This window comes from Brassica oleracea, unplaced genomic scaffold, assembly GCF_000695525.1.
Source record: "Brassica oleracea var. oleracea cultivar TO1000 unplaced genomic scaffold, BOL UnpScaffold00578, whole genome shotgun sequence".
Taxonomy (NCBI): domain Eukaryota; kingdom Viridiplantae; phylum Streptophyta; class Magnoliopsida; order Brassicales; family Brassicaceae; genus Brassica; species Brassica oleracea.
This window is the reverse complement of record NW_013617421.1, coordinates 2,316-19,720: the sequence shown is the minus strand read 5'-3', so window position 1 is coordinate 19,720 and position 17,405 is coordinate 2,316. Positions and strand designations below refer to the sequence as shown.

The following is a 17,405-nucleotide window of genomic DNA, read 5'->3' as shown; positions in this document are numbered from 1 at the left end:
AAAGTAACATTAAAATAAATGTTCTTTACGTATTCTCAGAAAACGTTCTTGTTCGAACTGGTTTTAAATAACATCTTCGTTTAGATCGTTAATTACCAATTAGTATGATTAAAACATTATGTTAATCTCTACTATTTATATCAACACAGAGCGTAGGTTTTTACTCTCCACGCCAAATTCAATCGAAGAAACCAATATTAATGCTTCTCCTTTAATACCGTATATACCACTTACCTAATTTTGTTATTGCATGATGCGTTTTCTTGAAATAGGTATTATAAGATCCGTGATGGTTACGCCAAAAATATATCAGAAATATTTCCCTATCGATTAAGGTAAGTATTTCGATTAATTGTTCATAAAATTATTCATGTTTCTTTAGTTGCATTATAAAGAAATTTGATATTAGTTTAAAAATGTTCATAAAATGTTGCATTATAATTAACGTAAACAAAAATGTTCATAAAACGATTTGATAGATGTCGAACTTATTTTGTTGCCTTTTACAAAAGAGTTAATATTGCATTATAATTAACGTTGACAAAAATGTTCATAAAACGTTCGATTATAATACGTGTTCCTAAAATAAGCATAAAATTGTTCATAAAATTATTCTCGTTTCTTTAGTTGCATTATAAAAAAATTTGATATTAGTTTAAAAATTTTCATAAAATGTTGCATAAAAATGTTCATAAAATGTTGACTCGGTTTCAAAAAAGTTCATAAAACGTTGCATTATAATACGAATTGATATTAGTTTAAAAATGTTCATAAAATGTTGCATTATAATTAACGTAAACAAAAATGTTCATAAAACGATTTGATAGATGTCGAACTTATTTTGTTGCCTTTTACAAAAGAGTTAATATTCTGCTTATCATATAGTATAATGTATATGACCAATGACATTTGGTTGTAATTATTCTAGTTCACAAAGGTTTTTTTTTTAAAGTTAGTGAGAATGCATGGGGTGATGATACATAGGAAATGACACTCATGTAATAAACTCATGAGGCCAAGGTTTATTTCTATGAATGTTCCTCTTTTTAATAAGAAAGGGATTACTAAAGCTGGTTAGCCAACATTCATATTCACCTTCGGTTATAGAACTTAAACCGGTCATAACATAACAAAAGAATGCCTAACCCAAATTTACCAAAAAAAAACAGTTGAACTCTGAAACATGACCAAACAGATCAGACAATACTAAACAACATTTATTTAACTAATGTAATCCCTTATATATTAATTGAGAAACATTACAACATTTAAGTGTAGCCACGTGTCATCACCAGAATGAAATTCAGAATCCTTAGAAAATATGTTGGTCCAATTAAGTATATATTATACTTTTCATTAAACTAATCATAAAATTAATTAAAGTGTACAATTACTATTTTCTTTTCTTTCCTTAAATAAAAGCTACGAAATTACCAAATATGACTAATATATATATATATGACAATTAATGATTCTAATAATAAAGATTTGATAACAATTTATATCTCATCCACAGTTTTTGTTTAATTTTATATTATTAAAATAAATTAAACAATCAAATTAGCTATAAAATTAAAATACAGATTTTTTCGTATATGTTATATTTTGAATTTTAAAAAATGACAAAATTATTAAAACTGTTAAAATTATTATGTTAAAAATTAAGATCAATGGTTTAACATCCCCTATATATTAATAAAAAAACATTTAAAAAGTTTAGAACATGTAGTTTGTACTAATTAAAAAAATATCATGCTAAGTTGTCACGTAATTAGAATATTAATTTTTTTACGTGGCGGCTTGAAAATCAATTAGAAATTTTGTTAGTCTAAAATTAAAGAGCAATAACCAAAATGACACAAAAAAGAGAAAAAAATCAAAGATATATATGATTGGCACGTGAACGTAAACTTCTCATAACCATAATTAAATTTTAAATTGCTAAATCATGATATAAAACCGAGCTGACATATTTCATTGTAACCAAATAGTAGGCATGAGATTTTTCGGTCTAAACATTAGGTTTTTATGCGATAAATAATTTTTTGACCTAAAATATTTTTAAAAATGGGACCAGTTCATTAGTAAACAAATTATGTAATTAACAAAAAAAATTTTAAAATTTTTGTTTTGGGCCAAAAATATTTATTTGATCAATAATATAAATTTTATTTTCCATACGATATTTCTTAAATAATTTTTATATAAATTTATCCTGCGCAAGGCGCAGGTCTTATCCTAGTATATATATGAAAGAAATAACTCATAACAAACGAACTTTCTTCTTGATGCGTAATTCAAAAATTAACAAATTTACTTATATGACAAAATCAAATAATTTATTCAGTTTTATGTACTATTACAAAGTATTGAAGAAGTTTAATTAATTTTTCAAAAAATATTATAAGATTTTTTCGGTTTTTGTCGGATCAACCGGTGTCGGTTCACGGGTTATTAGTAGATTTTTTAGTTTTATCTGATTTTTAATTAATACATTTTCTCTAAATCTTAATTTTGTGGAGATATATCATTTGGTAGAAATAGAATTATACACGAAGAACATAAGCCAATTCTAATTTTATATTGCCACTGAATTTACCGGTTCGACTGTAGGTCCGGATCGGATACAAAAACATTTCTTATATCTTGATTAGTTAATCTTTGTAACAATATCTGATCATAACAATGACCGGATATAAAAACATTGCTTAGTTAATATTTGTAAGAATATAATTTGTATTTTAAAAATTTAGGTATCCATTTGGTTCTCGGTTTGGTTTCAATTATTCGATTCCAGAGATATATGATATGTTTGGTTATTTATAAAATTCAGTTCAATTTTAGTTTCGTTTTTTTTAAGTTTGGTACGGTTTGATTTATGGTTTCAAATAAATGTGTCTGAACCTATATATTATTTTATATAGAAGTTTATTAAAAATTATTTAATTTCGTAAAAACGCGGGTCAAAATCTATTAGATGGTTTAAATACAAAAAAATAATTTTTAATCAATGTATTACGACTAAGGCTATGAATAATGCATTCATTAAGATTCCTAATAAATTTTACCACTAATTCCTTTTATTGTAGAGAATTAAAGAACAAATTTGTTATTCACTAAATTTGATATGAAACAGTCATTCCTCATCATTTCCATAATTTTATTCCCATTTGTTTTTTTTTTCTATTTGTTTCTAGTGTTTTTATGATAGTTATCGGTTACGCACCAAATATTATAAATACATCATTTAGTGTAAAAAAAAAAAATTAAGAACAAAAATAAATATCCTCGCAGTCAAGATCTAGTAGCTGACGAAAATCTAAAGCAGAAAACAGATGAATGATCGGACGGCTGAGATCAAATCAAATCCCCCATCGTCTTCTTCGTTTCTTTGATCCCTCTCTCTTCCCTAAACCCCAAAACCAATGATTATCTCCAAAACCCTAATCCGACGATCTCTCTCGAGCCTCGCTTCTCCTCCTTCAGACTCCCTTCTGGTCGACAAAGCTTTAACCTTTCTCAGACGCCACCCTTACCAACTCCAACACATCTCCGCAGACTTCACCCCAGAAGCAGCCTCTAGCCTCCTCCTCAAATCCCAGAACGACCAAGAACTGATCCTCAAGTTCCTAAACTGGGCCAACCCACACCACTTCTTCACCCTCCGTTGCAAATGCATCACTCTCCACATCCTCACCAAGTTCAAGCTCTACAAAACCGCGCAGACCCTCGCCGAGGACGTCGCCTCCAAAACCCAAGACGCCTCCCTCGTCTTCTGTTCGCTGCAAGAGACCTACGCTTCGTGCGATTCGACATCCTCTGTTTTCGATTTGGTAGTGAAGTCTTACTCTCGTTTGAACCTCATCGAGAAGGCTTTGAGTATCATTCATCTCGCTAAAGCTCATGGCTTTATGCCTGGAGTGTTGTCTTACAATGCGGTCTTAGACGCTACGATTAGAACCAAGAGAGACATTAGCTTCGCTGAGGATGTCTTCAAGGAGATGTTGGAAACGCAGGTCTCTCCGAATGTCTTCACTTACAACATCTTAATTAGAGGGTTTTGCTCTGCTGGGAATCTAGACGCTGCTCTTCAGTTTTTCGATATAATGGAGAAGAAAGGTTGTCTGCCTAATGTTGTTACTTACAACACTTTGATCGATGGGTACTGTAAGCTGCGTAGGCTTGACGATGGGTTTGAGCTTTTGAGAGCAATGGCGTTAAAGGGTTTGGAGCCTAATCTGATTTCTTACAATGTGGTTATTAACGGGCTGTGTAGAGAAGGGAGGATGAAGGAGACGAGCTTGGTTCTTACGGAGATGAACAGGAGAGGCTTCTCTCTCGATGAAGTTACTTACAATACTCTTATTAAAGGGTACTGCAAAGAAGGTAACTTTCACCAAGCTCTGGTGATGCACGCTGAGATGCTGAGGCATGGGTTGTCTCCTAGTGTCATCACTTATACTTCGCTGATACATAGCATGTGCAAGGCCGGGAACATGAACCGTGCTGTGGAGTTTCTAGATCAGATGCGTGTGAGAGGGCTTTGTCCTAATGAGCGTACTTATACCACGTTGGTTGATGGGTTCTCCCAAAAGGGGTGTATGAATGAAGCTTATCGTGTCTTGAAAGAGATGGTTGATAACGGGTTTAGGCCTTCGATCGTGACTTATAATGCTCTGATTAACGGACATTGTGTTGCTGGGAAGATGGAAGATGCGAGAGCTGTTCTTGAAGATATGAAGGAGAAAGGTTTGGCTCCTGACGTGGTGAGTTACAGCACAGTGTTGTCCGGGTTTTGTAGGAGCTACGATGTAGATGAAGCGGTGAGAGTCAAGAAGGAAATGGTTGAAAAGGGGATTCAGCCTGATACGATCACTTACTCGTCGCTAATCCAAGGGTTTTGTGAGCAGAGAAGGACAAAGGAAGCTTGTGATCTTTTCGGTGAGATGCTGAGAGTTGGCCTTACACCTGATGAATTTACTTACACAGCCTTGATCAATGCTCACTGCGCAGAAGGGGGTTTGGAGAAAGCGTTAAACTTGCACAACGAAATGGTCGAGAAAGGCTTGTTGCCTGATGTTGTGACTTATAGCGTGCTTATCAACGGGCTTAACAAGCAAACTCGAACAAGAGAAGCGAAGAGACTTCTTCTCAAGCTGTTTTATGATGAATCAGTTCCTAGTGACGTCACATATCAGACACTCATCGAGAACTGTGGTAACATAGAGTTCAAAAGCGTGGTGTCTCTCATCAAAGGGTTCTGTATGAAAGGGATGATGAATGAAGCTGATCGAGTCTTTGATTCCATGATTGAGAAAAACCATAAACCCGATGGAACAGCGTATAATGTTATGATCCATGGTCATTGCAGAGGTGGAGATGTAAGGAAAGCATATAGGTTATACAAGGAGATGGTGAGTTGTGGATTTCTTGTGCATACTGTGACTGTTATTGCTCTTGTTAAGGCGTTGCACAAGGAAGGTATGGTAGATGAATTGAGTAGTATTATTGACAATGTATTGAGAAGCTGTGAGTTGAGTGAAGCAGAGCAAGCTAAAGTGCTTGTGGAAATCAATCATAGAGAAGGGAACATGGATGTGGTTCTTGATGTGCTTGCTGAAATGGCTAAAGATGGTTTTCTTCCCAATACAAGAAGTCAATAGTGAGTTTTGTTGTTGCAAACGATTTTTTTAGGTATGATGAAACTGATGCATGCTCTCTTGATTCTATCATGTTAAAATTATAAGGATGTCCATTCATAGTCGATAACATATACAAGATGAGTTCTACATACATATCTTGATAGATCATACACTTTTCAAAACAAGCTCTGGTTTACACACAAGGGGTAACAAATTGTTTCAGAAGAGTTGAAGTTTCATCTTGTTTTCAGGGACGGCTTCTTTAAGCACAAGCTAGTCTTGCAAGGCTATGAAAAATCAAAGATATATATGGGATGTCAAGAAAAAGAGACAGAGAATGTTCAGTTCATTACCTGGCCGTGAGCAGCTTCCTGTTTCTCTCTGTCACTATATCGCTGTCACCATTCTCTTCAGTCTCATAGTTGCTATCTTGAACTATATTTAAATTTCTAGCTCTGCTATCCATATATGGAGTATTGTCATTGTGAAGTCTCGTGCCACATCCTACTAAACTGAACTTTGAGCTGTCATCAGTGATGAGATGAAACTGTATATCCACATGATTGTAGTTTTGTATTGGATGAGGAGAGGAGAATTTTCGTCGTGTAAAGGGAAAATATAGTCAAATATAACCATATGATGCCCATCTTCAATCAAAGTCGTTCTCCTCCAATCTATCCCAACCGACAACTTACCTGGATGAAAACAGCACAAGCCTTAAACCTGAAAGTTACCAGTGGTCCGGTGAATGAAATAGGAAGGCACTTGTACACCTGGCAAAATGATGTGATTCTTGCTGAAGAAGAGCTTCTTGATTCAAGTTGCAGCAGTTGACGAGTGTTGACTAGTGTTGCACGATTATCAATCTTGGCAAAGACTTTTTATTTGTAAACTTTTAATGAAACGGTTTTCAACTTCTTGGAGTTTGGGCAGTCTTCACCGTTTTTTTAAGGGAATTTGCTGTAGATATACAAATTATAAAGCAATATTAGGTAAACGGACATTAAGACTGTACATTTTTTATTAATACAAGTATGTTCCTATATTAAAAAAAAAAGTGGAATACTGATATAACTGGTACTCTATCTACTGTAACACTAACATTCTGTCTCTCTCCTTGTGACAAATATTATTTTTTTTCTTTTTCTTCATCTCTCTGAATCAAGTCTCTCGAGTGCTGCCAATTTTTGAAAGAGTTCCGAGTCTCTTTCGTTTCTCCATCATCTTTGCAAGCTCTCCATTAACCGGTTTGACCGCAATACACAAGCATCCACCGGTTTAGAGATAAAGAAACGACGGTGACGGTGAGTTCCGTCGATATCTCCGTATTTTATTGTCTTTCTTTACACAACTATGTTTGATCAATACAAGATCCTTAACGGTAAATCTTTATGTGTTTTTGATCGGTTTATGGTATAATCTCATGCTTTGATTAGGCCCCACAATGGTGATTAATTAGCATCTAATAGCTTTTTTAATTCGTTGATTATATAAATGCAGCATTTTGTTCGTATATAAATGCAGCGTTTTGCACGAACAAGACACAAGCTCGTGTTCTTGATCTGTTTATGGTATAATCCAACGCTTTGATTAGGCCTAAAAATGATGTTCAATTAGCATCTAATAGCGTTTTAATCTCTTTATTTATAGATTGTAAAAACGACACCTTCTTGTTCTTGATCTGTTTATGGTATAATCTCATGCTTTGGTTAGACATGACAATGATGATTAATTAGCATCTAATAGCTTTTTAATTTCTTTATTTACAGATTGTAAGAAACAGTAGCGTTTTGGAAGATATTCGAACAAGACGCAAAGCTGTTTAGCTTATGGTCTACATGGTAATAAGATCTTGTGTGAATATTCTCGACGTATCAACTTGAAACCTTCTGTTTAAGATCGTGTGGTTAGCTTATCACGATGGTTATCCGTGGATGTGTTATTTCTTGTCGCTGCTTGTCGGTTCTTTGGGGCTTCGGGGACTGGCCCTGTTTCAGACCCTTTGTTGCGGTTACTCTTCAGCACCTTCAGCCGGTTGCCGTGTTTGTTTGGAGCTTCTGCTCCTGTTCTTCAAGCATGGGAATGAAGCTTTGGGTGGGTGTCGCTGCCTCTTCGACGGTTGAAATGCATTATTACTCGAGGAAGTGGCTGGAGTCGGGAGATAAATCTCCGCCTACCACCTCAAGAGCCCCTGTTCTTTATCGAGTGTCTTTCATCTGTTAGTTTGGACTCACAGCTTCTCCTTCGCAAAGTCTCTGGTTTGGCTGGATTTGGTCTCATTGGTAGTGTAATAGCCGGGGCCGGCTCGCCAATCCGCCTCCGCCTGTTGCCGTCAAAGTATCTCCAGGATTGCTCTGTTTCCAACCATACCCAAGACCAGTCTTCTCATTTGCAGTTTACAGTGAATGAGTTGCTTCTTGGTCTTCCTATGGCCAATAGTTAACCTTATGATCTCCTAGTTTAACTTTAGTCTGTTTCTTATGATTTAGACTAAACATATTTTGTATCTAAGGGGCTTTTTTTTTAATCTTTTTTGGGGTCTCTTTGATAGAACTTTGCTTAATTGCAGCTTTAGGTTCATGCTTGCTTGTACCTCTTTGTCATTTCTTATTGAAATGAATTCACATTCTGTCAAAAAAAAAAAAACTTGAGACCTTTTAGACATTCTTCCTCAAACTCCAAGACCTCTCCCCCCATCATGACTGTCCCTGGAATCATCTCCGGCTCCTCTGAGGTAACTTCTTCTCCATGTGAGAGGAAGATCATCGTAGCCAACACGTTACCTCTCCAATCCAAAAGAGACGTTGAATCCGGTAAATGGAATTTCTCATGGACGAAGACTCTCTCCAACTCACAGATGGTTTCAGTTCCTCTACGTCGGCTCACTCAACGCAGACGTTGAACCAAACGAACAAGAAGAAATTTCTCAAAAAATTCTAGTGGATTTCAACTGCGCCGCGACCGGAGAAGAGACCAGAAACTACGCAAAGCTTGGTGAGGAAGAGCAAGTTACCGTGCTTCTCGTGGCTTCGTATAGATGAGTGTATTCTTAGTGGTTTCTAGATCACATCATTGTAGATGATGGCTAATCCACGAAAATTGTAGAATATGACTGGATATATTCTTTATCCGGATAACTCATCACATTTCCGGTTATATTCGGAGCTCACAAACATTGAAATCTCAGTAACAAAACAATATTTAGACTGGATATTCTTTATCCGGTTATAGTCAATGTCTTGATTATTTACATAGTATTCTAAATTATTTTACATGGAGACTGTACATTAATCATTTTTTGAAGATTTATATTGTCAAAGACCATATATGGTCATTATTGGTTTTACATGACCGTGTCGTTCGATCCAAGTGGTTTTTTCAAAAGAAATCTATTAATATATAATTTGAGAGCTTGTATATAGTCAGTCATCGAACAAATGATTACTTTTCGAATAACATATATTCGACTATGATTTTAATATATATTTTTATATAACTGGTTTTAAAACAACATAACCCGATACACACATATTAATATATAGCTATTATTAGATCACCCTAATTTGGGGTCTTATATTCCTCCATAATAGTTTTTGTAAAGTATAGTCTACTAAGTTTCTTTCCCACTAAAATATCATTCATTATTATTCTTCGTATTAAATGATTGATTGTTATTTTTTGTTGTCGGAATAATTGTTTAATAAATCGTTTTTCTCTGAGAATTGAAATTTATACCTCCTATAATGTGCAATCTGCAAGAAATTACATAGTCTGGGATTCGAATCCCAGATCTGGATGTAGAAAAAACGATTAAAAAATATTTCTAACGCTGTCAACAAAACACTAAACCCTAAATACTAAATCTTAAACCATTGGATAAACCCTAAACCCTTGGATAAATCTTAAACACTACATACTAAATCTTAAAAATACTAAATCCTTAATCCTAAATCCTAAACCCTTGGATAAATCTTAAACCCTAGGGTTTATAGTTTACCCAAAGGTTTAGGGTTTAGTATTTAGGGTTTAGGGTTTAGTGAGCTTGTGTATAGTCAGTCATCGAACAAATTAGTACTTTTCGAATAACATATATCCGGCTATGATTTTAATATATATTGTTATATAACTGGTTTTAAAACAACATAACCGGATACACAAGTATTAATGTATAGCTATTATTAGATCACCCTAATTTGGGGTCTTATATTCATGCATAATAGTTTCCGTTAAGTATAGCCAACTAAGTTTCTTTTCCACTAACATATCATTCATTCTTGTTCTTCGTATTAAATGGTTGATTGTTATTTTTTGTTGTAGAAATAATTGTTTAATAAATTGTCTTTTTTTTAGGAATTGAAACATATACCTCATATAATGTGTAATCTGCAAGAAAAAAAAGATTTTAAAAACATTTCTAACGCCGTCAACAAAAGACTAAACTCTGAATACTAAATCCTAAACCATTAGGTAAACGTTAAACCGTTGGGTAAACCCTAGACCCTTGGATAAGTCTTAAATCCTAAATCATAGACACTAAACACTAAATCTTAAAAACAGTAAACCTTTATTCCTAAATCCTAAACCCTTGGATAAATTATAAACCCTAGGGTTTAAGATTTACTCAAGGGTTTAGGGTTTACCCAAGGATTTAGGGTTTAGTATTTAGAGTTTAGGGTTTAGTATATAGAGTTTGAACTATAGGGTCTAGAGTTAATCTTAGGATTTAGTGTTTAAAATTTGAGGTATAAAGTTTAGGGTTCGGTAACCATTATGTTTTCCTGTAACACCTTTGTTTAACTTCATTGTCTTATTCTATTTTCAAAAAAGATACTACGACAGATTATACATAGCCAAATTGAGTTATTAAAAAATATTACACATGGCCAAATTGAGTTGTGCTACTATATAACTTTAGTATCCGTTAATTTAAGTGGTTAAATCTAAAACTATTTACTTACTAGTTTGCATGTATATTTTCAAGTGAAACCGGTTATTAGTTGGGTAAACGGGATATAAATTTTCATAGTCATCTTACAATTGACAAGTTACACATATATGTTGATTCATCTTTTTTTGATAGATAATATTAATTGAATATGGATACTGAAAAAAATATTCAGTTATTTAAATAGTAGTACCATTTGTTCGAAATCCGTGACATAGAAGTATTTATGGGAGAACTAAAACCAATACCTTTTTCGTGGAACACCCAATGCCAAGCTTTTTTTTTATTAATGAACAGTGGTTCAGCTTACTGCACACACCAACAATTTGAAAATATATGCACACTATTCCTCTTTTAAAATATTATTGAAATATCTGGTAGAGACGCATGACAACAAATGTTGTGACGTATATATCCATATGTTCACTCGATTTTTAACCTGTCACTTATCAAACTTAAAAGAAAAAAAAACTCATAAGCCGGTTGAGGGGAAGAGGTAATAGGTAGGGATGTCAGATTGTCTCTAGGCTAAGTTCGTCATTTTAGGTCTCTGTTCCTACATGTTCGCAAATTATTAAAAACAATGCACACTTATCTAATTTCCACTCTTATTTTGTATATTCACCTAATTGACCTTTTTAGTTTTAATTTGCACACAACCTATGGTCGGGTATAGGTCTAAACATAGTTCAAATTCCCAACCAGTGATTCATAAAGTTTTTCACCGTTTTTTTGCTGAATGTGTCCCCTTTTTGAATTGGAGATATTTTTACATGGTATTTATATCTTTCTAAGATCTAACTAATATATCATTTATAAGACAAACTCAACAATCATTATGATGTATCTCTGTCAACATATTAGACTAACATAACAATTATGCTATCACTGACCTTAATGTAGTAGTTACATCGATGAACGATCATTTCTACAAAACCAAATGACATGATGCTATCGTTAAACTTTAATTACCACTATTTACAAGCTTGTTTTGTCCATAAAATTATTTTCTCATTTTCTTTTCATATTTTGCTACAAACCCCCTGAGGTTGGTCCATATATACTTCTTCCTCATGCTCTCCATTTAGAAGATGGTTTTCACATCCATTTGGTGAAACTTCTAATCATATTCTCTCTTATTAAAATACGATCATTCTCATGGACCCAATTTTTTTTGTAAGTTTTTAAAATTAAATACACTTTCTATTATATAATTAAATTCAATCTTATAATTATGGAAAACAACATCATACTATTAAATGTGTTTCCAAACAACACAATAGGTAATCTTGTGTCCCAACAATATAAAACATTAGATCATACCTTTTTAATAAATTTTTATTTATCTTTCTTTTAAATTATTTTATTTAAACCACTAAAATAATTTATAAAAAGTTGAAAATAAGTATAACTATTTTGCGGGTTTATATACTACAAAAAATCATTTAATCAATTAACATCAAATAGTTTTTATACAAATAAAATGTTAGAGTCAATAAATTAACACCAAGTAAGTTTTACAATTGAACATTCATCAAATAAGTATATATCACAGATTTAATCAAACAAATTACATATATTTTATTAAAAATTCGTAATGCACGGGTTGAAATAATTAAAAACAAAATTAAATAATATTTTAGATAATTTTCCTATTTGATATAAATATAAAATAATATAATTATATAGTTTTCAAATAAACTAAATTAAAAATGTTAAAAAATTACTTATCAAAATTTTTTAATATCTATTGATATTGTAAATTAGATTTTGTCAAAAAATATTTATAGAATCATAATCTAGTCAATTTCATGCTTTTTGGTAAAACGCTTTAGTAACAAGGTGAGCCTTGCATCTCTAAATATTACCTTTCCAGTCATGTTCATGTTTTAAAAGTTAAAACAAACGATTATGAAACCATCAGACAACTATACAAAGTCCCATATTTTTGTTATCACCCACGTAATGTCTCTTTTTTTGCGGCATCAAACTATTATTTAGAATTTTAAATATTTTTGAATGAAATCGGGTCTTTATCAATGCTTAAATCACATTCGATTATAGTCATTTAAAGTGGAGGATCATTTTTTCCTTTCTGCTCGCTTTAATGCTACTTCTGGTTCACCCTTCTCTTATTGAATTGGTGACAGATTCATCAAGTGTTTAATCTAGTGTGATTGGTTCCTTATTATGTTGTCTATTGTAATGTAGGACTCTGATACAAGAATAGAAATAACTACATTAAGTGCAGTTACATTTGAATAAGCTTCAACCCGAACTTTATTAATGTTTCCCTTTCGTAATTCATCAATCCTACTGGTTTCACCCTTCTTAATAAACCTAGTACTACCCACTTCTCTATTCTTGTACTATTTTTGAATGATAAAATGTGTATCCTTCTGATTTTTTTAGTATATATAATGAAAAATATATTGAGAGTCCTAGAATCAAGGTTTTCGTGTGGGTTGTATTAATATAGCTTATGTTGGACAGTCTAGACACATAAATGCTTTAAACTAGGTTTACTTCCCAGTCACACAGTTCACAAGAGAAGCGAAGAGACTCTTGCTCAAGATGTTTTACGATGAATCAGTCCCTACGGATGTCACGTATCAAACACTCATTTAAAACTTCGGTAATATCAATATGGACTTCAAAAGTGTGGTGTCTCTTTTGAAAGGATTCTGTGTGAAAGGAATGATGAATGAAGCTGATAGAGTCTTTGACTCCAATCTTGAGAAAAAAGTATAACGTGATAATCCATGGTCATTGCAGAAGCGAAGATGTACCAAAGCGTATAATCTGTGCAAGAAGGGAAGTCCTACAAGAAGAACGTATGCTCTGAGTTATCTTTTGCATACTCTGACGGTTTATTCCTCTGGTTAAAGGGTTTAACAAGGAAGTTATGGTTGATGAATTGAACAATGTGATATTGAAATGAGTTTATAAGCTTTCTTCGGAACAGAAATTGAGTTTTAAATTGTCAAGTTTTGTGTTGTTTCTGTGATTTTAGATGGTTTCTAATAAGTGATTAGAATAATCTATCACATGCATGCTCAACACCAAGTTCGTTTTTTCCATATTGTAAGTTACTAGTTATACTGTAAACTATCAACCTAAACATTGCTTTATCTATCTAAATACATAATATTCATGTCTACAAATCTCAATTCGATAAACCTCTGCTTCCATCCGTTTGTACGTTCACCAGTCCTTATATTGCTGGCTTCTTTTAAGGTCCCCTTTTCGGAGTCGCCTTCGTGGGATGGTCTGCGGTGCCTTCTCCGGCTGTTATCTCTATTGATCTTTGTTCTTGGTGCAGGTTCCGTTATCAAGTCTCTACTCTGATCAACTGAAACTCGAATGGCTGTTGATGAACCCATAGTTATAGCTAAGCTTTAATCATATCCATCAGATATTGATTAAACTTCTAGTGTTTGTGAGGATCTTTTTTTGTGGTCCTCTCAGACTAATTTGCTGTGTTCAGCGTGTTTAGATGCATTAGGATTTGATTTTATCAAATTGTATCTCTTTGTGTCATTACTTGCTAATGAAAATTCACATACTTATCAAAAAAAAAAAAAAAACCTCAGGTAAAACTACGGTTGTTATCAATATCTGTAAAACAACATTCCATACATATTATATAATCTCTGATAATTAAGGACTACAGCAATAATCAAACAAAAGAAAAGACAAACCCAACGAGACCTTCGTTGTAATAGGGCATATATGTAACCTATGTTTCCATCATTACATTTACACCTATCAATAAAGAAGCACATGTTGCATTGAAAGATCCTTACTAGTACAAACACATTGTGTTCTCGGCGTAATCTGGAAAAGTCCTGATTAGAAGACTCTTATCCCAACCTCTTTCCTTAGGATAGCTGTCTTTAAGGTCAACATATCTGACACTGTTGCGCTTGGGATCATAATAACATATACGTAACGTGTCAAGAGGCTTATTGATAAAAACAATCTCACCAGCACGAGTAACATCCGAGATGAGCCAGTTACCGAAACCCCCCATCTCATAAAAGAAGATCTTGGACCATCTTTGTGTCTTCTTCTCAGCATCTTCTTCCATAATCCAAATTTCCATGCGCTGCTGGCAACATATAAGTCCTAACTTTCCTTGGTAGTTTATCAGATGATACCAACACAGATCCTTCAGTGTCACAGTTTTTGGAAGGTCTACATTATAAAACTTTTCGGACCGAATATAAAACCTCAAAATTTTATATTCAGTAGTAGTATCGTTTACTTTAAACCTTGATAGGAAATAAATAGCCCCGTTGATGGAAACTGTACTGTGATAACTTAAGGATGGATAGAGATATTCAATGTTTTGGATATTCCTCCACTGCTCCTCCGCCTTGGTATCTCCTAATGTGAAAACTTGACAAGCCTGCTCCACCCTGTGGACAGGGTTCGGTATGAACAATACTTTGTATTGATTCTCGAGAGGTTCATATCCGAAGAAGCAAAGCCCAGGATGTGAATGTTTCATCTTTGGTAAGTTGAAGGACTGCCTCGTAGTAGGGTTATATATAGCTCCCTCTTGATGTTCATATGACCAACAAAGGAACAAACCGCGGGCATATTCATGATCTGTTCCAAGGATCGATACCGATTCTTTGTGAGTCATTTGAGGGCAAGGAGATGAGATGACTGTAAGAACAGAGACACCAAAACAGAGCAAATAAGATAAAGGTTTTCTGAAATTTTCTATGTTATTAAACGTCTCATACTCAAAGCCTTATATAGACTTGAGACACCTACAACAAACTACCGAAACAGACTCTAACGCTTCAACTAGTAGTTTCCTACAAACCAGGACAACTACGACTCTAATCCCTAAGACTTAGCAACAGTCTTAGACTTATTCAAACTAGAATCAAACACTAACTTCAATGACAAGAAACAAACCAACTCAACCAACTTTATTCTTCACTAGGTACGAGTGGGAGCTTTTCAAGGAGAACGTTAGGTTCGGCCTCTTAAAGAGAACGCAATGTTCTCTCTAATCTCACATCAACCACCAATTAAGAAGAATCACGTCGAGAGAAAATGGATGTAAAGCTTTCATCAACTTTATCTTGATGAGGAGCAAGTCGATAGAAATGGTGGTGGTGGATAACCTTTGCTTGGAATGCAAGCCAAAGGGTTCTAGGGCTAAGGGAAAGGAAGATGCAGAGTAAGAGTGGTAGGGCTTAATTGGGAGTGTTGACTTGACTATATGGCAAACTTAGAGATTCTGTGTATCAATGCTGGGATTGAAGATAAAGAACATGGATATAGACGTGTAAGAGAATATCTATCAAACCATGCATTTTTTTTTTCCTTTCCATTATCTGTTATTTTTCCGTTTTGTTGTCAGATTTTTTTAAACGTCTTGTGATCATTCATGTATTGTTGTGTGTTCAAGTATTTTGTGGAGTTGTAAGTTTGGGGATCTAATGAGCTTAATTAATTATTTTCTATAATTGTTACAAGCAAAAGTCACTTAATTGAGGATCATATTTATATAGTTTCATTCTTCATTTTCGGTCTAAATGTTATCGTTAGAACCGGGACGAATTGTCTTTTTACAGTGTCAGCTTTATCAACGTAATCGTATAGATCAAAGTAATTGTTTTCTTATAACATATCAGCAGTTGTCCTCCTATTAAATAGCTAGGCTTATACAACTAACCGGGACCAGAAATAACAGTGACTTGGAATGCTGCGCCCTGTGAAGCGATGTTTCCCACACCATTTGGCCATCAGGAAGGTTCCAGGCTCTTAACATACTTCCTTGTGATGAAAGCGTGATAACATCTGAAATAATATGAAGCAAAGAAAAAAAAAACAGAGTTCAAGACCGTGGCAGGTGAAAGCAAATATAGTGTTTGGTACATGATCCAACTCCTACATTTTTCCAAGGCAATATCAACACCATCGATAGCATCCTTTGTCCCGAGAACATGCCGCCAAACTGCAGAAAATTTGAAAAACAAAATAAGATTAAGAGACTCCAAGACTGAACATGGATAGCAAAAAAATAAAAAAAAATAAAATGGAAATCAAATCACTAAATCTTACAAATGTCGCCAAGTCTGAGATCAAGGGAAGCAACAACATTCTCCTCGGTAGAGACGATAACACGCTTTCTCCCAGTCTTCTGAGTGTGGAATACTGCGTGCTTCACTTTCCCAATGAACCGTTGGTGCATACACAGTACAACAGATCGCATCTCAATGGTAATCGAAGTATTACATAACTGTCTATGCTAATGAGTTGTAAAATACTTAAGTGACAGTTAATACACTACAGATTGGTGTAATCTGATCGGTGAAAACGATAGTTGGAAGACCAGTAGTAGGTTTACGAGAAAATTGGATGAGAGTTACCAATCCATGAGGCCGATCGACTTAATCTTCGTAAAGTGAGAAAGATACAATTGCAAATGATAAGAAGATGACAAGGAGGAGAGAAACTCTAATCATGACGACGAATTCTCTGACCAGTCTTTTCTTCTGTTAGTGGTGGTACCAGCAGATTTGGAGAGGGACTAGAGTTTTGAGCCTGGGCTTTTAATTAAGGGCAAATCTCAAAAATAGCATATTTCTAAGTTTATATCACAAAAATAGCACTCAAAAACTAAAATGACCAAAATAGCACATTTCTAAGTTTATCTTTTGAAAATTTTAATTTTTTTATTTTTCAAAATTTGAAATCTTATTCCCAAAACCTCATTTCTCAACTCTAAACCCTAAACCCTAAACTCTAAATCCTAAACTCTAAACCCTAAACTCTAAACCCTAAACCCTAAA

General features: G+C 33.9%; 2 protein-coding genes across 3 annotated transcripts; one reads left to right on the top strand and one right to left on the bottom strand.

The window, feature by feature from the left end:
- The first annotated feature begins 3,334 nt into the window (after positions 1–3,334).
- Positions 3,335–6,556, top strand: LOC106319708 (pentatricopeptide repeat-containing protein At5g39710). 2 transcript variants are annotated; one of them, XM_013758089.1, is made up of 2 exons: positions 3,335–5,662; positions 5,894–6,556. In XM_013758089.1, coding segments are annotated over exons 1-2 (2,238 nt in total). In that variant the 5' UTR covers positions 3,335–3,425; the 3' UTR covers positions 5,895–6,556. The 2 variants fall into 2 exon arrangements, with proteins under 2 accessions (XP_013613543.1, XP_013613541.1); XM_013758087.1 differs by having other exon boundaries at positions 3,336–5,694; positions 5,894–6,554.
- A 9,613-nt stretch (positions 6,557–16,169) lies between these two features.
- On the bottom strand, positions 16,170–17,129 carry LOC106319704 (ER membrane protein complex subunit 1-like). Its single transcript, XM_013758083.1, has 3 exons — positions 16,675–17,129; positions 16,505–16,567; positions 16,170–16,410 (listed from the first exon to the last, which is right to left on the bottom strand). Exons 1-3 carry the CDS (start codon positions 16,823–16,825, stop codon positions 16,259–16,261), a joined length of 366 nt encoding a protein of 121 aa, XP_013613537.1. The 5' UTR covers positions 16,826–17,129; the 3' UTR covers positions 16,170–16,258.
- Positions 17,130–17,405: the final 276 nt, after the last annotated feature.

Bases quoted from the DNA above. Each gene is read 5' to 3' on its own strand.
- LOC106319708 (XM_013758089.1), top strand. From the start codon at position 3,426: ATGATTATCTCCAAAACCCTAATCCGACGATCTCTCTCGAGCCTCGCT.
- LOC106319704 (XM_013758083.1), bottom strand. From the start codon at position 16,825: ATGCGATCTGTTGTACTGTGTATGCACCAACGGTTCATTGGGAAAGTG. The intron at 16,568-16,674 runs GTAAGATTTAGT...AATTTTCTGCAG, and splicing joins TCTCAGACTTGGCGACATTT to TTTGGCGGCATGTTCTCGGG. The intron at 16,411-16,504 runs GTAGGAGTTGGA...ATATTATTTCAG, and splicing joins TGATATTGCCTTGGAAAAAT to ATGTTATCACGCTTTCATCA.